The sequence below is a fragment of the Schistocerca gregaria genome, chromosome 2 (assembly GCF_023897955.1).
Source record: "Schistocerca gregaria isolate iqSchGreg1 chromosome 2, iqSchGreg1.2, whole genome shotgun sequence".
Lineage (NCBI taxonomy): Eukaryota > Metazoa > Arthropoda > Insecta > Orthoptera > Acrididae > Schistocerca > Schistocerca gregaria.
Genome location: NC_064921.1, coordinates 379,920,598 through 379,943,378, shown reverse-complemented (window position 1 = coordinate 379,943,378; position 22,781 = coordinate 379,920,598). Strand labels below are relative to the sequence as shown.

General features: G+C 37.3%; 1 protein-coding gene across 2 annotated transcripts in view; it reads left to right on the top strand.

Moving 5' to 3' along the window:
• The window catches only part of LOC126320492 (protein MCM10 homolog), a 104,788-nt gene that overhangs the window by 19,106 nt on the left and 62,901 nt on the right, over positions 1–22,781 (top strand). For both annotated transcript variants that reach the window (XM_049993994.1, XM_049993997.1), the window contains 2 exons: positions 8,029–8,127; positions 10,842–11,001. In XM_049993994.1, coding sequence (XP_049849951.1) covers positions 8,029–8,127; positions 10,842–11,001 — 259 coding nt within the window. The remainder of the gene's footprint in view (positions 1–8,028; positions 8,128–10,841; positions 11,002–22,781) is intronic.

The following is a 22,781-nucleotide window of genomic DNA, read 5'->3' as shown; positions in this document are numbered from 1 at the left end:
TGTATCATGCAGTCATCAAGGGTACATGAGTGGTCCTTCGGCTCCAAAGGCCCATATCGATGACGTTTCATTGAATGCTTTACGTGCTGACACTTGTTGGTGGCCCAGCATTGAAATTGACAGCAATTAGCGGAAGTGTTGCACTTCTGTCACATTGAACAATTCTCTTCTGTCTTTGTTGGCCCCGTTTTTGCAGGATCTTTTTCCGGCCACAGCGATGTCGGAGATTTGATGTTTTACCGGATTCATGATATTCACGGTACACTAGTGAAATGGTCGTTCGGGAAAATTCCCACTGTATCACATCCTCGGAGATGCTGTGTCCCATTGCTTGTGCACTGAGTATAACACCTCGTTGAAACACTCTTAAACCTGGATGACGTGCCATTGCAGCAGGAGTAACCGATCTAACAACTGAGCCAGACACTTAATATCTTATATAGGCATTGCCGACTGCAGCATCGCATTCTGCCTGTCTACATATTTCTGTATTTGAATATGAATGCCAATACCAGTTTCTCTGGCGCTTCAGTGTAATTTCTTGTCTGAGACGTAGTGAACACATGGCAAAGGTTCTAGAGTCATTGTAAGGGTTATAAGGTCACCAAAACTATGTTTTTAGTCAGCATTTTTTCGCCAATAACACATTATGCCACACTGTCTCTGTATAATGAGCACTTCGTCTATAAAGGGTGTCTTGACATGAAAATTATTAGATGGTGCCACCTGGTGGTGTAAGCACCTAATAAAAAAAATTATTTTCTCAAACAAAATTCTGTGTACTTGCAAGTCAAACACCGCATCTTTTGGTTTACCTTTGGTGTAGCAAAAATGTTGTGCATTGTTATGCAAAGTAGTGTAAAGTTAAGTTGCATTGGATGGGAGTCTTGTGCTCCCTTTAAACTAGAGGAAGCTTATTATTTCTCATAAGAGTTTTATTTTTTTAAAGACACAAGTCATAAGCCAGGGAATTTTTCAGTGACTAACGGGCGAAGTATCCAGAAAAAATTTGAAGTTAACAATTTTGTGGTAATCTTATATTAAGCATAGTCACCTGTTTATATGTGTTCAAAATGCTCTGAGCACTATGGGTCTTAACTTCTGAGGTCATCAGTCCCCTAGTACTTAGAACTACTTAATCCTAACTAACCTAAGGACATCACACACATCCATGCCCAAGGCAGGATTCGAACCTGTGACCGTAGTGGTCGCTCGGTTCCAGACTGTAGCTTCTAGAACCGTCCAGCTTTATAAGTGTTAAAGTACATAAATGTTCTGAAATGTGTAAATAAACTGTCAAAACTGTACTGGTTTGTTTTATGTAAGCACCACTCCCTACTGTACCAGGAAAAGAAGGGAACCAGCAGAAAAATGCTCCTTTCAGAGCACAAAAAGGCAAATATGTTCCTCTTTAAAAGACTCTGACAGAAAAATGGGAAGCCAACTGCCTCAATCTTCATTCTGCCTTCCTCGCCAATTATTAACAATCGATCAGATTCACTATTTTATTTGAAAGAGAGTACCAGAGAGACAGTGACAGTGGAAGAGAGAGGGGACAAAAAACATTAAGAGAGAGGAGACAGTGGAAGTTGGAGAGAGAAAGTGGCAGTGAAAGAGAAAGAGAGATGAATGAAGACAAGAGCAGTGGGGATGAAGAGATAGGAGATAGTCAGTGAGTGACAATGGCAGTAAAAGAAAAAGAGATGGCTGGAGAATGAAGCTGTGGGAGAAAAAGAGAGACGGACTGTGGAAATACAGATGGGTGGATGCCATTCATAGAATTGGAGGAAATGAAAAATACAGACGAGTCATAACTGTAGATATAAGGGACGGTGCATTTTTGGCCAGAATTTTGAACACCTGGGCATAGGGGAAAACATACGTTGGACCCCCAAACAGAATTTTTGAGCTCCCGAGGTATGGTTGAAACATTGGCAGTGGGAAAGAAAGACAGAAAGAGACAGTGTAAATGAGTGAGGATATGCTGTAAGTCAATGGGAGAAAAAGGAGACTGTGGTCGAGAGACGTATATAGATAGTGGCAGTGATAGATAGATGCTTAGTATGAAGGCTTAACTACAAAGAGTGATTGGGTAAAAGGCTTTAGAATGTTCTGTGTTAAAAGAGCACGAAAATGTTCGCACATCAAAATTTTTGGTGAGGAGAGGGCAGAATGATGATTAAGGGAGCTGGTTCCCCACTTTTCTGCCAGTCTTTTAAAGAGGAACATATTTGCTTGTGTGCTCTGACGGAGGCATTTTTCTGCTGGTGAAATATTACATTTGTACTGTTCCACATAAAAATCACAACTGAAGAAAATTCTCTTGACTTGAAGGTAATGCTGCAACAGCAGTGGTCCAGATGTATCAAGTGATTCATCATTAAAAATATATTGTGAATTAAAAGTCTGACACTGCATCAAATAATACCAAACAAACGTGGTAGCAAACTGTTCATTTTGCCAACCGGTACCAAACTGTTCATTTTGCCAACCTGACCTGTTTCCTGGTACATTACAAAATCTCAGTCAAAATAGAGATCCGTAAATAAAATTTAACAGGTATGACAATAATTGTGTTTAATTCTTATACTGTATTATTAATGGTATTTATTAATTTAAATTATGTATATATTTAAATTCTCATTTTTAAACACAGTGTTATCAGAAGTAGCTGAAGATTACTAGAAAAGCCTAGTGACAGCAATTTCATCTGCATAGAACACATTATTAGGATCTTCACTTACAATGTGACAGTTTTAGAGATGAAACAAACATTCTGTGGTGTCTAAAACTTCAGACAAGATGAGCTGCATGAATTCTGTGAGTGTATTGGTAACTTTTAGCCTCCCTTTACCATACCCAACTGAACTTTTTGTTTTCTAGGAAAACACAAATAAATTATTCATGCACCATAAGCCACCAAGTCAGCCTTGTAGTTTTTACTGCAGGGGATTGTTAACCAATGAAATAAGCCTAAGAAATTGGATATCATAAATTGTTATATTTACTAAAAATTTCCCGGTCTATTCCTGCCATTTTTAGAGTAATGTGAATAGAGGGTTTTGTTTAACAAAAAAAGGGGAGCTGATGGGTGCTGTTTATTTTCTTCAGTTTTGGCTGTCCATACACAGGTATCATACCAGAAAATGATAGGTATTGCTTCATGTAGTGTAAGAACCAGTTCTGTTACTTTGCTGAATGATGGGTAGACATTCTGCAAAGCAGTAAACCACAATACACCATTGGAGATGGCCGTTGTTGTGCTTGCAGATAATTGCTAAATTGTGACATTGCAGAGTTTATCTAGTTCAGCATATTTGATGTCTTAGTATGCAACACATCAATTTCACATCACACTGTGATGCTCTGCTGTCTGCATGTAATTTAAATTAGGTAGGGGGTTTCAAGGGTATACTAGCAGGGTGTGTACGCCTTGGGAAATCCGAGAAAAATCTGGGAATTTTTTCATCCGGAAGGAAACCAGGAAAACCCAGAAACTTTTTAGATTTCCGGGAATTTTTCATTGTTGTAGTTTTAATTTTAATTTTTGTAATTTCGATTGACAAGAACTAAAACTTTAACAAAGAATTGTACTTTAGCCTGCTACTGCAGAATCATACCACAGTAATAAAACATAAATGAGAGAAAAACACCTAAATGAAACCTAAATTTCAAAGAAAACGTACCATTTACAACAAAATACAGAGCACACACTGATTTCTGCTGGCAGTAAAATGTGTGAAAGTCTTTGCAGTGAAAACTATGCAATTCTTTGTAAGAACGAACAGCTTTGGATGAGTATGATGTCACAACGGTTTACATTAGTTTCATCTGATCAGTTGCCCGCAGGTTCATGTGCAAGCACAGAGGTGAAGTTGCATATGAGCAGAACTTTGTCTTGCCTCTGGCTACTTGAAGTGTGGCTATTAGTTATCTAAGCTGTAGCAACAAGCAGCCATGTGTTAGCCACAAAAACTTTTCTAGGACTCCCAAACTGCTAGATTTGTGCATGCGCAGAGCAGTCTTGAGTTGTAGGGGAGGGGGAAGTCTGCACATAACCTGTGTTTGTTTCATGAGTTTGCTGTTTGCTCTTCGTTTACAGCTCTCACATCAATTTCTGTGTCTGGGAGGTATAATTCACAAAACTACAGAAGACTAAATATGATATTAGTTTCATTTTCTGATTTCATTTTATTTCCATGTTATTGGTAATCAACCATTAATCATTGTGCAGAACAATGAAGTTAGTTTTGTTGGCTTACTAAAAAATTAGAGTTTTATTACTCTTTTCTACAGAGGCAGCCAATTTATTTGAAACACTATTGGCTGGTTTCCACCATTCACTGAATTTCAGGCACATGTTTTCGTCTTCTGGTACTTACGGCATAATGCCACATGAGCTAATGCAGTACCTGTACTCCAAAAACTTGATATCCCAAAAACCACACTGAAAAGTTTCATATCAGTTTGGGACCTACATTAGTGTGAGTATGGACATACTTGAGTCTAGACATGTGCACTTTAAGTGAATTTTGCAGTATGGTTTATGATACTCTTTCTTGGAGTATTCTGATGACCTGTTTATTTTATGACATAATGTAAGACCTGCTAATGCTATATACGTACAAACACGTGTAAATGTTCACTTGAAGATGGCTAAGCAATCAAATTTGGTCAGTAGTATTGAATAAAATGCTGTGTTACAAATATATTGACAGCTTTACCAGAATTTTACATACCTGTCTTCCATGAAACACTTTTTTTCTTTTTTTAATCACGGGACATTTCAACACTTGTCAGGTACCTCCTGTAGGCTTGATGTTTGTTAATTTGTGTTGTTTACATCTAAAATTTATAGAATGCCATTCTTTGGTAAATTATAAACTGGCAACACCACTGTATTTTATCACTGTAACTCCCTTCAAGTCTTTATATTTACTCCAGGAGTAGAATATAAACTGCCAGTTGTACAGTTTCCGGGCTTCACACACAATTTTTTAAACCATTTGAAAAAGTGATGAAACACTTATTGTCCTTAGTTTCGGTGACACAGAGAGCAGGTTTTTATTTTTTCAAGAAATTTGTTTTCCTTCCTACTAGCGTTTTGCAGTGCTCTGTGGATGCAAACCTGATAGGAAATGCTAGATGAATAAAAACATCTATGTACTTTGAGTTGTACAGTCTAGTTTAGAAATGAATGTTGTGCCAAGGATTGCTTTCTTTTTTGCATATCTGCATAGGGTATGATAAAACAGTCGCCTTAACTCCAATAACTCCATATATCTTCTCCAAACAATACGCTGCAGCGGTGCTTATGGTTACATTATGGCCCACTATGCACGAAATTCCGAACAGAAATGCGACAAACGGCACTTGAGCAGAGAAAGCACCACACACGGATTTCCTCCATCATTGTAGCTGCACGTTTGCAGTGTGTCTGTTTTCTAGTGCTCTCTGTTAACTGCTGAAACTGACCTATTTCTGACAGCTTGTGGGAAAATATTTGCAATGGTGGTTTGAGAGGCATTACTTTCAAAGTAAATTTCCTTTTACACAAGATGAAGTATGTTACATGTAAGAAAGTACAATGAATTTCTTAAATCACAGAGTGTTGAAAACTTAACACTTTAAGAACCAGCCACTTAGAAAAATTTTGGACCCGAACACCAGCCATTTATGTCGTTTAAAATTTTACTGGCACATTTGTGTGTGGTACATCTTAAAGGGTAGCACATGTAAAAAGGACCAATATTACATGTGAAAGCTTAGCTTTGCTTGTAGCTATACTATACATACATTAAGTTAAACAATCAATTATTCCTGTTCGATTGTTCACACTACTTAACAGTGATGTTGCTATGGCTGACTACATCACGTTATAACATCCCAGCTCCTCCACAAAATTATAACATCCCAGCTCCGGCGCCTCCAAATTATAACATCCCAGCTTCCTCAACCAAATTATAACATTTCAGCTCCTCAACACCAAATTAAAACGTTGCATTAGGAGGTGTCTGCTTCGTGCAAAAGGTCTCGAGTTCATATTGACGACAACAAGTAATTCTTCATTACAGACGTTTATTTACAAACAGAACTGACAGACTTCACAGACTCAACAACTGACTCTCAGAGCTAACCGCACTGCATATCCGAACTGGCAACTGATAACTCCTAGGTGTATTAATATCTTTCCAAACAATGAGAGTCCTTAACAATGTTTTGTTTACAATACGATAGCAATTCACGACCCAAAACTAAATTAGACATTACAGAATTTTAGTACAGATTAAAGTAAGTAAAAGGATCAGTACATATAAATTCTTACAAGCATAATTTCCAAATAGATTTTATAACATTTTTCTACCAGCTTCTGGATAACCTTCACCAGATTTGTACCGATGTTTCCAGAAATATCTTGACATTTGATTCTGGATATTTCTTGAGTGATTTTGAACAACTATTTATATGTAAAATGATTTAAATTGTGTTTCAAAACGTAAATAAATCTTTTTAGCAATACTTCTTGATACAAATCGTCTTTCGAAATTAGGTTATGAAACAGTTTTCACAATTTTTCGTATTTTTGCGATCATAATATAGAATTTCTCCATAGAAAGTTCCAGAAGTGTGCATTAAATGTTCATTTACAGACTTTCTCTTTAGCTGGTGAGTTTTTAAAAGTATCTTGTCCATGTTATACGAAATAATTTAGCTCAAAACTGATAATTTATACAATTAATCAGAGCTACAGCAAACAGTGAGTCTTTCTTTTACAAAATGAAATATAATTACAAAATTGAATGAAAATAGGTTACTAACACTAATATATATTCACATTAATTCTATTCTTGTTCTTTCTGTGCAAAATGTCCTAATATTGACACAGTACAATATTTAAACATCACCAAAGTTTCCCTTTACATTTTGCATATCTGTATCGACATCCCCTAAAAGTCTACAGTATCGAATACTTCAATATGTCCCAATATGTCCTGTAATGTTACAACGTGTCCTATGCTTTGGAAATCTGCTGTCATTGGCTGGGGAGATCACGAAACATGAGCTATGATTGGCTAACAAAAGTGCATCGCAATCTCAATTTTAGTGCTTTGGAAACTAATGTGCTGTATTTGGTGGAATCTGTATTTATACTTTCATAATAAGAAAAGAGGCAGTGTGCATGTTTCTGTGCCTCAAAGGTCTTTCCAAAATATATTGTTTTTTGCTTTGTTCCATTCTCTAAAATGCTGGGAAGTTCTACACCAGTGTATAAAACCATTACCTTTCAAAGGATTGATAAGTTTTACAGCTCCGAGGGAAACTATACTGTCATTTAATATGGAAAAAATGTATTTTCACCCAGGATAAAGTATATTTTTAACTGGGAAATCCATTCTCTCCCCTCTCCCTCCCCTCGTGTATACACATTGATTAGCCAACATAGTCGGAAAAAATTTCAAAGAATATAATGCATGGTAATTTTTGTGACTGTGGAAACGTCTGTTTAGTGAATAAATGTAGCTAGTACCACAGAGAACAAAACTAAAAACTAAAATAACATAAATATTCTGATGATCTATACAAAATTGTTGAATGCTACCATAGCATGTGCCGCCATGAAGTGGTCAGGCAATATAGAAGATAGAAGTGTGCATAGTTCATTGTAGGATTAACATTAGCAGCAGAAGTGAGTATAGGGTTTGCAGTATACCTCAACGAGGTTTGCTGCGCTCTGTCTCCAGGCCACAGTCATGAGGGGTCAAACTCTCAAGTGATGCGGAAGCATGCCACTGGTACTTATGTGAGACATGTGGGAAAAGGACCCACAACTTTTGTGCGTCCATGGGTTCTGCATCCAAATCAGTTTTCAGAGATAGTAAAACTGAGCAACAGATCTTCTTACAATAAGTAACAGCTATAGTAACAAATTGTATTTGAGCCCATTTGTCCATTGTTTCTGATTCATTCAGTGCTTACATTTTATTTGTCAAATACTTATGTGTCATTAAGTAAAAACTTTGTTCGCAGGGAAGGCTACTCGGACAATGAGACATCACTTTCTGTAAACCAGTCAGACAAATTGTTAGTTGTTGGGACATCAAAGGACTATGCTCTTTGTCAAGCAAGGTATGTGCTGTGACATTTATTTTGTGTTGGTCTTATTATGTTGTCTTAACCACATTACTGTCAGTGGTACTATAACTCCTCTCTCACATTGTTGTTACACTGAAACACTAGATTCCTGAACTTCAATCTAAGAAATTGTTAAAATGCCAGAGTTGCTCACAATGCTCCAAAGCTATGATCTATATACCTCCACTCAAAAATAGGTATGCTAAAGGACTTTGTCAGCAGTATGGGAGAAATAAAACAAATCTGAAGATACAATGTGAATGAAATTTTTAGCAACTGGTACTGACAAATAATGATGAATTGCAGAAGAGAAGGAGCTTTGTTAAACAAGAAAATTTAAAAGAAACAAAAGACATTGTTTAATAGTTTTAAATAACAATAGTGTAAGGAAATCATGATTAGTTCTGGTGCAGTAAGTGAATATATATGTCCATTTGTTGTATTAGTGTGACACTCCTTGTGTTACTTGCTGAAGGAAGGTTTCGATTTATAAAGAGAAGAGAAACTTTTGAATGTTTTTGCCTATTTCTTTTTTGTAAGTGATCACACAGAATTTCCTATTTTGAGAAATAGGAAGAAATATTTATTTTGAGAAATTGATACGCCATTTGGATATTTCTTTCTTTTGTTGTGTTATTTTCATTTTGGTCAACACTTTTTTTGCAGACAGTAGGGCAACACTCGCATACCATATTGTAGTCGAGAAATCATTCGATGTCATGCTTCTCCTCTTTGTCATTGCTTAAGCACCTTTCAGAGAAAGTTCTCTCTGGTGGGGAAACAAGTGCTATTTACTTTGTTCCACATTTGGAGGATCGGGTTGGTGCGTGGTTATGACTCATCCATAGTATTGTAGGAGATTGACAGTTTGATGATGTGGGGGCAAGTATTGTCTTGGACAGCACTTACGCCCTTGCTTAGCTCCCTCTTTTTCCAGTTCCGATTTGATTTCTGGGTAGTAATAGGTGTTTGGTCTCAGGCATGAAGCAGAATGTGTGAGGTTCATCATTTGGAACAATATAATTTTTAAAAGACGTGTCCTCATCTGCTTAGGGTTGAAGAAATTTGTACGAAGAATCAACAGATTTCCTGTTGGTAATTGCCTGTAAACATTATGAGGACCAGCTTGCACACACTCTCTGTTGCTCAATTTTTCAAAATTGTGTGAATGGTGCTTTGTGAAATCTCAGGACCCAAAATTCAGAGATCATCTCATGTGATTCATTCAGTTTATGACCAGTTGTAACTCTCTAGACAACTTGCAAGTGTTTTGATAGCTTTCTGAAATCTCCCATCAATTTTTGATCAACCGATTTAATGCATTTTGCATTAAAAGCTGGACACCTTTATGTACTTTGTATCTGTCGGAAGTGGAAATGGGAGCTCAATTACAAATGGCTGCCTATCCAGGACTGAACACTCCTGTGAAATAAGTAATGCCTGGGTTGGGGGTTGATTAAGTAGGGTATATGTTAGCCTGACCGACTGGTTCAGGGAGAGTATCGTTGTAGCCTCAGTTTGCTTTCGAGATTATCCTTTTAGTATAATGATCATGGTCATTAAGTAACTCCATTACTCACCATACTGAAGAGTTATTGGGCAGCAGGCAGCTATGTAGGAAAAGATTATAGTCTGACCTTTAGGTTGCAGTTTTTCTTCAGCAACCTAACAAATGCTGGTCAATACCTCTTCTGTTCTGAAATTAGTGTTTATATTCCATTTGGATTGTGCAGTGGTTTATTTTTAGTTTAGGTATGTATGTTAGATATGTGATCATAATAGAAGCTGGCATAGATGTTTGAGTATTTCGTAGGTTTGAACCATAATGTAGATATATTTTCTTTTAATGCCATATATTACCTAGAATTGTTGTTGTTTTTCATTGAAATTTCTAACATCCAAGCCCTGTGCTTCATTTTGACAAGAGCACATTTGTTTTCTAAGTTGATGTCTTGATGTGACAAAAAAAGCAACTGACTGTCATTTGTAGGGGAGTATTTTAAATTTACTTCGTAATGGAATCCACGAACCCATATGAATTTGTTGCAGATTGCTTGGTTTAATATTTATATGAAAAACAGTTTCTACTTTCTAATATTTTTGTGTAATAAGCTGAAATAAATAACTTTGTGTCAAAGAGTAAGTAAAGAATATATTGTATTTTGAAACAAATATTTGTTGTTGTTTTCATGATAATTAGTCATTACATTTTTGATAAATATTCTACATGTTGGCATTAGAGTTAAAACACCAGGTTATTCTAACCCCCCCCCCTCCCCCGCAGGCACTCCTCTCTCTCTCTCTCTCTCTCTCTCTCTCTCTCTCTCTCTCTCTCTCTCTCTCCCTCTCTCCCTCTCTCTCTCTCTCTCTCTCTCTCTCTCTCTCTCTCTCTCTCTCTCTCTCCTCCCCTAAAATGCACTATAAATTTCAGATTACTAATACTACCGAAAATATGCTAGAGTTTTGATTATCCCCTCATTTGCTTTATCTTTAAACATAACTACTGTTACAGTTTTGTGTATATTTTTTCATTATTCTTTTTTTTATGACATACGGATACCAAGAATTATTTTAGTTCACTGTTAGCAGCCAAAATGAAACACTGCAATTAACAAATTCTTATGCTTGAACATTTAGTTGACTTGTAATGCAAATTTGATTATTTTTATTACTTAAGTAATCTCTTCAGTTAATTTTCTTTGCTTCAGGAAAAAGGATGGAGCCCCTTGTACAGCTTTTGTAAATGCTCATGATAGCAAAGTATGTGTTCATCACCTTGTCAGTGAGTACAAGAAGACATCGCGTAATTTTGTCTCTCCAAGTACATCTCGCATCAACCTCCAAAACAAGATTTTAGGGAAAAATGAGGTAACAATTAGTCTGTGTTAATAATTTAAGCTGTCAGTTAAATTTTTTTCATTATTCATAGCAAAGAGGCTCATACAGAGATTGAAAATATTCTCTGCAGTATTGCCTAAGGCTCATTTGACCGATAATTCCAAAATTAATGGAGTTTGTGGTGTATTGTTTTCTGTTGGTTATTAACCAAGTCCATCCATCCAAATTTGGGTTTTGGATCACATTCCCCCCCCCCCCCCCCCCCCCCCAAATCATTCAGGCAAATTGTAGGATGGTTGTTGACAACAGGCTGCCATTGACATTTTCTACCAACTATGTCCATAATCAATATTTTAAAACTAATATCTCACTGTTGTTAGTAATTCATAATAGTTTCCTTAATGTAATTAACTGTGCCACAATGAGAGATGTTCTTGCTTAAACTTCATTTTTCGTTGGAAGAAAGAAAATATTGACTTAACCTACCAAAGTTTAAAGACAATGCTGTGGAGTTACACACTCCTTAAGCCCCTATTACATGATGCACCTAATGTGTACACCCCTGCAGCAGTGCTCCTAGTGTACATGTTTGGAATTGCAAACTGATTTTGGTCACCCACTTACACGATGGATAGTTCTGGTGCGAGTCCATGTTCAAGGTTCCTATTCATTAGGTAATTTTATATTTTTTGTTATTATTATTATTATTTATTAAGTAATTGTTGTTCTCTTATGTGACAATCATGGAATTATCTTATTACCATTCTTAATCAGAGGCTGGACTATTATTTTATGACACTTGGTGGCACAAGAGTATGTTTATCTAATTTCGTTCATACACCATTTTGCACATTGAGGATGAAGTTCTTTTTGGAGCTATTTCCCTGGCAGTGTCTGTAACCCTTAGGATTAGGGCATGGCAATGACAACGAAAAGTCAGATGCTGTTGTGTCCAACACTGGCTAGGAAGATGATGAAGGCTGTGGTGTGTGTTCCCTGCTAAGGAAGAAATTAAGGCCTGAACATCCACAGGAATTTTGAACTTTCTGAGAATGGATGGGGCTTATTTCGATAAGCTGCTGTCTATGATAAAGGAAGGAATGAGCACAAGTGACAGAGTAATATAGGAGGCAGTTTCATCTAGTCGGCAGTGTGAATGAAACCATTTGTTTATTCATTTTGTGATTGACCTAACTTGTCAACTACTGCCATTTTCTCCTTCCTGACTTGCTGAAATAAATCATGAAAAAATCAAACATTATCTTTGTTCAGTTATGGCACTATTTATATAAATGGAAAGTCATAAAGTATATGCATATTTATTCAGAAGTAAATGATTTCCAGTATATCTTATTATGATACTGCAGGTAATGATGGTCATACAAATACCCTTCCTCACTGCATGCTGGAATTAAGATGCTTAATGCTTGTTTTGTCCATTCCATGTCTAGAATACAAAGCAGTTAGTATAAAGTATCTTTTCACAAACATCTTGTGTAATAGAAAGTTTGTTGATGAAAAATATTGCCTTTGTTTAATTGCTGCAGTGATGAAAGTTTAATCATTGAAAAATTCATAAAATCTCCAGTATGAAAACTGAAGTAAGCTGCTGGCCACAGATGTCAAAATGTGTAAACCATAAACAGTAACCGAGCAAGGTGGGGAAATGGTTAGCACACTGGACTCGCTTTTGTGAGGACAATGGTTCAAACCCACATCCAGTGATCTGGATTTAGGTTTTCCATGATTTCCCTAAATTGCATCACGCAAATGCCAAGATACTTCCTTCGAAAGAACGCTGCTGCTTTCCTGCCACGTCCTTCCCTAATCAGAGCTTGCGCTCTGTCTCTAATGACCACGTTGTTGATGGGATGTTAAACACTAATCTTCTCCTCCATAACAGTTACATTCAGAAAGCATGCTTCAAGTACCCCCTTGTGCACATGCGTGAATTACTGTTGTCTATTGCACATGAGTTTATAACTGCTTCCTGTTTCCAAGCACAGAGAATGTGTGCACTAATTCTCTTAGTTCCCCTTGTTCTAATGGCAGGTGACTGTTGCGCTACACCTTTACCATTTGTGCCGGATCGTCGTATAATATCCCCTTTAGTACTATGAAGACTGAGCTATTGGTAATCAGTAAGGCAAAGATTAGCCTTAAATGTCAAAGCAATAATAATGAGTAATTTGAAATGATTTATAAATAATATGATGTAACATAGGATTCTTCGGAATAACCTGTTCCACTGTTCCCACTTGGACCAATAAATGGTGTTCATGAGAGCTGAAAAAGCGGAAAACATCTCACAGTGTGCACTCTCGTTTTTAGAAGTCGCGTCGGTTTTGGATATCGGCAAGGTGTGACAGTGTATAAAACTCTCCACTTGCTGGGGCAGAGCACTTGTTCTTCAGGCATCACAGCTTGGCTGTGTCTTTGAGCCAAGGAGCAGAAAGATGCACACTAGAATGTAAATGCGCAAAAAAAAACTGAAAAATCTTTTTTAAGAAGTGTAACTCACTTGTTCAATTGCTAATGCCCAAGGAAGATGGATGTATGTTGTAATAGGCTGTCACGAGCTACGAGATATGTTCACCACCATCATTTAGTAGCTTGAACAGATTTAAGTTCTCCTCCAGCACTCGCACATGGCAACGAGTAGTAGTAGTAGTAGTAGTAGTAGTCCAGCAGTATGGCACCATCGTACTGAATAGCATGACTATGGAAGTAATTAACTTATGGTGACCAGAAATTATGTATGAGCTAAAGTTGACACACACACACACACACACACACACACACACACACACACACACACACACACACACAGGGTGACATGTCTTACATAGAGTGAGTTCACAGACTAACCACGAAACACTTCAGCAAGTATTACCAAAGTCACTAGAAAATATGGAGAGAAGTAGGTAATCCAGAGTAGGAGGTATAATAATTAAGAAGAATTAATCGTAAAATAAAATAAAAAATCTGAAAGAAACTAACACAAAGCAAAGTTTTGCAAAAGAAGACAAAGAAAATGGTAATGTAGAAAGTTAAATATAAAAGTAGAGGGAAAGGGAGGGAGGGCGGCTACCATAAATTAAGATCAACTGAACATGAAGGGCAAAGTGTGTGTTGGAGGAAGCTCAGAAATACTGCTGGTGGTAGAGAGATGAAGTTTATCAAAACAGCGAAACTGATACATTGTACAAAGCAAATTGAAGTACTGGCCAGGGTGGTGACATCATTTTTACATGCAAGAAACATGTAGGGGAGATAATAATAGCATACACTCAAAATATTGTTGCAAAAGTACAGAAGACTTATAGATTGGTTATCAACATAGTATGAATGAAGTAGAAACAAGTTGAACACTGAAAGCATGGCATTAGTGTGAATATAGGTATAGTTTAAGGTCCCAATTATCTCACTCTAATGCTGTTTGCCCATCATGTAGGACATATCATTATCAATAGACAAGATGAATGTACTATTCATTAAAATGGCACATGTTTTCGTAGTGATGGTTTAGCTGGTCACATATTATGTTAGACAGGCACAGTTGGGTTGTTGAACTTCGTACGAGCCATGCGATATAATTTGTAATTTTCTTGAGTGTTGAAATGTGTTGCTGTATGTGATTGTAAATAAGAGAGTAGGTTGCACTGTCTCTGTGTATACATCAAAATTAACATATGAAAAGTGAACATTGGAGTATGCTAATGAAGTAAATTTCTCATTAGATTTATTGAAAACTAAATGCTGCTGTTTAAAGATGTCCTTCACACAATAACCATGATGTGTGAATAGTTTGTTACCAATGTTTCTGTGACAAATACCGTTCTAAAACTATAAAATGTTTGATAAAAAATTGTATGCACCTACAAAATATGAAATCAGTCCTGGCTTGTGCAGTTGACAGGTTACTATATAATGTACTCAGATCAGCTGATGACAAGCTAAGGAGTCAGAACTGGTAATGAAACTATTTGTATATCTGGAGGGCTAAAAATGCAACAAAATAATTTTAATCTGGCTCCATCTGCCAGAGATGGTGTGTGTGTGTGTGTGTGTGTGTGTGTGTGTGTGTGTGTGTGTGTGTGTGTGTGTGTGTGTGTTTGGCAAAGGCCTTGTTGGCCAAAAGTTAACTTTCCGACAGTCTTTTTGTTGTGCCTTTCTGCGACTCAGTATCTCCACTATATGGTGAGTAGCAACTATCCTTTTCATTGTATTGCAAAAAAATAATTTTAGCTACAGGATAGCCACAGTATTGACCTTAGCCAGCACACCTAGTTTGTGCATGATTGTATTTTAGCATTTTGTCATCTGTTTTGTTACCAATGTAATGAAGATGGCTATCAGCTAATATCAAAAGTTAATGTAGAGCAAGGAAAAAGAAAAACAGAGAAGTAAAAACAAAATTCTAACACATCTCCCCTCCCCCCCCCCCCTCCAGCATAGTAACATGGATGTTACACACTTGGTTACCATACTGCTTCATAAGTGATGTCATTTCAAATACTGGTAAATTCATCTCATGTGCTTTTCGAGGATGATATCTCCTGAACAGAGGCCCACCAGCGTAACAGCTTTAGAGTGACATATCTTGCACCATAAGCTACATCATCAATCAATCTGTTTTGCATTCCTGAATGCTGCTATAATTGTTCTAACTCTCAAAAAAGAGAGACAAACAAGATAACTGTAGACCTATAAGCATCTTTTCAAAAATGTAAAAGATTTTCGCTAATGGGCATGATCCTGCATACTGCACAAGCCCAGAAACTGTTCACACAGCCTACTATGCACAATTCCACAGTGTAATGCAGTATGATATTATATTCTGGGGAGACTCTACACATAGCCCAAACATTCTCCTCACCCAAAAGAGAGCTATAAGAATAATGAACCAGGCAAAGCCGACTAATAGCTGCAGACCTCTCTTCCAAAAGTTGTTCATCCTACCCCTTGGCAGCCTGTGTATACTAGAACTATGCAAATTTGTAAAAAGTAATATTATAAAATTAAATAAAAATGTAAATGTCCATGACTGTGTTACTAGACAGAAAATGAAACTCCATATTAAAGAAATGCGCACCTTCTACAGTGCAAGCGAATTTCTGCTCCACATGGGTGGAAAGAAACATGAAACAAATTGTAGCAAAGAATTTTGTAAAGAGTGAAACATTAATGCAAGTATGTACAAAAATCTTGCATCTATATCATCTGCTAATAAGCAAATTAAGTGCAGAAAGAATATCCAACCAGATACTGTTGTGTATATGTGTTAAATACAAATGTGTAACTGAGTATGTAATTTGTGTGTTGATAACTTCTCAGAAAATATGTATGTAAGCTCAAGTTTGTTTAAGCTTTTGGCATATTACTTCATACCAGGAAATTATCATAATGTCCAACATCAAATGTATGTATGTGCATCACCATGTGCATGTCATGTACAGTATTGATTCAGAGGACTATAAATAAATAAATTCTTTAACAAACATAATCTCCACAAGAATTGAATTTATTTCATCATTAGCAAGTTAATTGACACAGTCAATGCCAGAGTTAATGTTTGGTTGTAATCACTGCGAAAGAAATCTACTATTTATTCAGACTATTCTGGCTGTTTAAGTGGTTGTGGAAAGTCAAAAATTCCATTGTGCTAGCATTGAAAGAGGAAAAACCTAAACTCTTTGAATCTCTCTTCCTCTGCTTCAAAACCTGCTGATACAAGTGTTTCCATTTTCTTGTGTTCAAGAAAGCACTCTTTACAGTTAGTTATTCCTTGTGTAACTTCAGAACTTTCTGTGGAGTGGGAGGGTGGGGAGGAGGGGGGGGGGGGGGGAGCAATTGCAGTTATATTCGGTTCCTGTCTATGAACATGATTTCCATATGTATTTATTATTTAAAAGCTGGGCCATTTGTTTCTGTATTTCCACTGAACTTACTGGAAAAGAATGTCACCATTAGTAGGTACTGTGTTCACACTAGACAGAACATCAGTATGACACAATATGGCTCTGACCAATACTGTAAAATCCAACTGTTAAAATTTATCGTCAGTGTGAAGAAATTAACAGTGGTTGTAGGATTTATTACTTGCTAGAAAAAAAATCATCAATTGGTACTCATGACAAAAATTGTTTGGTAAATTCTACACTCTGCAGAGAATCTGAAAGAATACTGAAAGTATTGTACAAGCATTTCAAAACATTAACATATCTTTGAGTGAGAATATATATACATACATTCACTACACAAAGTCAGTCCTACACTAGGGAATGAGTGTGGGGAGCAGATGTTGGAATCTCATGTTGCCTGTCTGCACAAGGTCCTGTTATCCAGTTCAAAATGATTGACCCCTGACTTTTAGCTCCTATTCTGATCGTATTGCATTATAAACATCGATATGTTATACCTTGTCAGAATTGTGGAAATATCTACTTTTATTTTGTCTCTTAATTAAAACTGGTGATGCTGCAGGTAGACTGGCAATGGCAAGGAAAGCGTTTCTGAAGAGGAGAAGTTTGTTAACATCGAGTATAGATTTAAGTGTCAGGAAGTCGTTTCTGAAAGTATTTGTGCGGAGTGTAGCCATGTATGGAAGTGAAATGTGGACGATAAATAGTTTAGACAAGAAGAGAATAGAAGCTTTTGAAATGTGGTGCTACAGAAGAATGCTGAAGATTAGATGGGTAGATCACATAAATAATGAGGAGGTATTGAATAGAATTGGAGAGAAGAGAAATTTGTGGCACAACTTGAGTAGAAGAAGGGATCGGTTGGTAGGACATATTCTGAGGCATCAAGGGATCACCAATTTAGTATTGGAGGGCAGCGGGAGGGTAAAAATTGTAGAGGGAGACCAAGAGATGAATACACCAAACAGATTCTGAAGGATGTAGGTTGCAGTAGGTCCTGGGAGATGAATAATCTTGCACAGGATAGAGTAGCATGGAGAGCTTCATCAAACCAGTCTCTGGACTGAAGACAACAACAACAACAACATTTTGTCTCTGAATATTACATCTTGGATGAAATGGGATGATATACGTGTTAATATTTAAGAGAAACTGCTTTTTTGTTTTTTCAGTGAGTATCAACTTTAGGGACACACAAAACTCGGAGCATGGTTAGGAGAAAAATTTCCTTTGACCAGTTTAAAGGTACAACATTTTTCTGTTTACAGGGAGATTTTCATTTATTTATTTTAATTACTCATTTTATTGCTATAATGTCAAATGTAGGACACTGCCATTGAGCTTACCATTGTAGTTATTATGACGAAGAAGGAACTGGCGTCAATCTTGAACTTTTGTTGTTTACACGATATGCCTTTACTAATCAATACTTTCATGTTTGTTAATTAAGAGTTTGTAAATCAATTGTGTTAGTAGCTGCAATATATGTGAGGCTGTGGTGGAGTGTAGTTATCACACCAGGGCACCATCACTGTTGTAATGCGCCATAAGTGCCTGTTCATTAGCAAAGAACACAGATTCATAATAGCTTTCCACTACAGCATTGGCACGTTCAGTTTTTGTTTTGTTGTGAGTAGATGGAAATAATACAGGAAATTGCAAATGAATGCTCAATATGCAAGCAGCTCAAATAAATGAACATTTGTACAGCACATTTCAAAAATAAATGGAAAAGTTGATTTGCTCAAATAAATTTTGCAGTAAAGAATTATGACTGAAATAATACCTATATTAATCGCTTTTGCTGCTGGCTGAGATCTTGCTGTTGTCTGAGGTCTTGCTGCTGTCATTGCAATGATCTGTTTGGATTAGCAATAGTTTTAATGCAATGTAAAGACAGTGGACTCTTGAAGTTTGTGTATGTGGCTCACTGAAATCCTCCAGATACTTGGAAAACACAACTGTAAAGTACTGTTTATTTTAAAATCCCTGTTCTCCATTGCTACCTTGTTCTTGAAAAATGCCCAGATAAGTAAAATGACACTCAATTCGAAGTGTGCTACAAGCAACCACAGAAGTTTAATTTCCTTGTCTACTGATCGCAGTATACTTTCCAAAAGGTACTCCTGCACCCTAAAGTGTGGTCAGTGTGTTTTTGTATGACATGTCAGTAGATGGAAGCTCTACATTATTGCTTTCCATCCATTCAACAATAGAGTCCTTCTCCATTTCATGGGTGGTTTTTATGATACTGGCTTTATCGTTGTGTGATATGGAACTTGATCAAAACAACTGCAGATCTATTTGGTAATTTTTCAAGAACACTCCGAAACCACTCTTCATAGTGTGTGACATTCATTTCAGTATGATGATCATCACCTCCTTTTGGCCAATAAAACCTAAGCCAGCAGTTTGCATGAACCCATCTTCGTTCCCTATGTGGCACATTATAATCCTTTTCCCAGAACCAGATGGTGTTTGAATTTCCCCTTTCCAGCCGTTCCACTTGTGAACTCTTAACTCTGTGACAATCGTATACATTTTCTGGTGCATAAGGCAGTTTTTGTTCCTGCCGACCAAACCACCTGGTATGATTTGCACCACACAAACTCTCATCAGTGTAATAAATAGCCCATCCAGCATTGCACAAGTGTCTTACTTCCAGCAAGAACTCATCTCTTTTTCGTGCTGTTGGATTATTTACCATCAGCACAGTTTTTTGAACTTTTTGATATGAAGCCCAATTTTCAAATAGCACAGCAAAGGGGTGTTTCACTCATATTAGGAAAATCTTCAACTTCTGTATTCAAAATTGCCAACATTGGTGCCACTGTTGGAAACTGCTTTTCCACACAGAGGTCATGGATTTTTCTTCTTATGACTCCCTCTGTAAGCTCATCCAATATAAACTTCTGTTGCCTGCCAGAACTCCTATTTGTTGACACAGGACATAAAGTTTCTCTATATTCTCTTGAAATTCGCTTTACTGTACTTTCATTAACCCTGAGGCATTCAGAAGTTCTCTTTACTGGCTTTACTGCTCATACTCAGATCCCCCCCCCCCCCCCTCAAAGTAAGCATAATAACTGATCACCATAGACTTTTCACAACTCCATAAATGACACATCATTTCACACAAGTACAAAGGAACTAATTATGTTATGAGCCCTGTCTCACACGAATAAACAACAACAAATGGAAGCATGAGTTTTTCCTATCTGATGGGAAGCAATGCAAACACTGCAACAGTGAACACTGAAGTGAAAATACTGTTCAGAGTTCTGGCAATGTAACACACTCAAGCTCATGGCGCATAGAACCACAAAAGCAAATAAATTAAAGGTGTGACATTAGTGCTGTATGTAGATTTACATGCATAACAGCATAACAACAGTGGAAGGCAACAACAGAGTTTGCACTTACACTTTTAATTTTGTTAATATGTATCACCATAAGGCAAATTGCAACAACCGACGTGCGCCATAATTGGGACAAAACAACTTATTGGAAAGCACAGACAATTCATCTGGAAGTTGAGTGTGGTTGTATCTTTAAACTGTGCAAAGGAAATTTCTCTCCTAATTATGGTCTGACTTCTGTTGTTGTTGTTGTTGTTGTCTTCAGTCCTGAGACTGGTTTGATGCAGCTCTCCATGCTACTCTATCCTGTGCAAGCTGCTTCATCTCCCAGTACCTAGTGCAACCTACATCCTTCTGAATCTGCTTAGTGTACTCATCTCTCGGTCTCCCTCTACGATTTTTACCCTCCACGCTGCCCTCCAATGCTAAATTTGTGATCCCTTGATGCCTCAAAACATGTCCTACCAACCGATCCCTTCTTCTAGTCAAGTTGTGCCACAAACTTCTCTTCTCCCCAATCCTATTCAATACCTCCTCATTAGTTACGTGATCTATCCACCTTATCTTCAGTATTCTTCTGTAGCACCACATTTCGAAAGCTTCTATTCTCTTCTTGTCCAAACTAGTTATCGTCCATGTTTCACTTCCATACATGGCTACACTCCAAACAAATACTTTCAGAAACGACTTCCTGATACATAAATCTATATTCGATGTTAACAAATTTCTCTTCTTCAGAAACGCTTTCCTTCCCATTGCCAGTCTACATTTTATATCCTCTCTACTTCGACCATCATCAGTTATTTTACTTCCTAAATAGCAAAACTCCTTTACTACTTTAAGTGTCTCATTTCCTAATCTAATTCCCTCAGCATCACCCGATTTAATTTGACTACATTCCATTATCCTCGTTTTGCTTTTGTTAATGTTCATCTTATATCCTCCTTTCAAGACACTGTCCATTCCGTTCAACTGCTCTTCCAAGTCCTTTGCCGTCTCTGACAGAATTACAATGTCATCGGCGAACCTCAAGGTTTTTACTTCGTCTCCATGAATTTTAATACCTACTCCAAATTTTTCTTTTGTTTCCTTTACTGCTTGCTCAATATACAGATTGAATAACATCGGGGAGAGGCTACAACCCTGTCTCACTCCTTTCCCAACCACTGCTTTCCTTTCATGCCCCTCGACTCTTATTACTGCCATCTGGTTTCTGTACAAATTATAAATAGCCTTTCGCTCCCTGTATTTTACCCCTGCCACCTTTAGAATTTGAAAAAGAGTATTCCAGTCAACATTGTCAAAAGCTTTCTCTAAGTCTACAAATGCTAGAAACTTAGGTTTGCCTTTTCTTAATCTTTCTTCTAAGATAAGTCGTAAGGTCAGTATTGCCTCACGTGTTCCAACATTTCGACGGAATCCAAACTGATCCTCCCCGAGGTCTGCATCTACCAGTTTTTCCATTCGTCTGTAAAGAATTCGCGTTAGTATTTTGCAGCCGTGGCTTATTAAACTGATAGTTCGGTAATTTTCACATCTGTCAGCACCTGCTTTCTTTGGGATTGGAATTATTATATTCTTCTTGAAGTCTGAGGCTATTTCGCCTGTCTCATACATCTTGCTCACCAGCTGGTAGAGTTTTGTCATGACTGGCTCTCCCAAGGCCGTCAGTAGTTCTAATGGAATGTTGTCTACTCCGGGGGCCTTGTTTCGACTCAGGTCTTTCAGTGCTCTGTCAAACTCTTCACGCAGTATCGTATCTCCCATTTCGTCTTCATCTACATCCTCTTCTATTTCCATAATATTGTCCTCAAGTACATCGCCCTTGTATAAGCCTTCTATATACTCCTTCCACCTTTCTGCCTTCCCTTCTTTGCTTAGAACTGGGCTGCCATCTGAGCTCTTGATATTCATACACGTGGTTCTCTTCTCTCCAAAGGTCTCTTTAATTTTCCTGTAGGCAGTATCTATCTTACCCCTAGTGAGATAAGCTTCTACATCCTTACATTTGTCCTCTAGCCATCCCTGTTTAGCCATTTTGCACTTCCTGTCGATCTCATTTTTGAGACGTTTGTATTCCTTTTTGCCTGCTTCATTTAATGCATTTTTATATTTTCTCCTTTCATCAATTAAATTCAATATTTCTTCTGTTACCCAAGGATTTCTAGTAGCCCTCGTCTTTGTACCTACTTTATCCTCTGCTGCCTTCACTACTACATCCCTCAGAGCTACCCATTCTTCTTCTACTGTATTTCTTTCCCCTATTCCTGTCAATTGTTCCCTTATGCTCTCTCTGAAACTCTGTACAACCTCTGGTTCTTTCAGTTTATCCAGGTCCCATCTCCTTAATTTAGCACATTTTTGCAGTTTCTTCAGTTTTAATCTACAGGTCATAACCAATAGATTGTGGTCAGAGTCCACATCTGCCCCTGGAAATGTCTTACAACTTAAAACCTGGTTCCTAAATCTCTGTCTTACCATTATATAATCTATCTGATACCTTTTAGTATCTCCAGGGTTCTTCCAC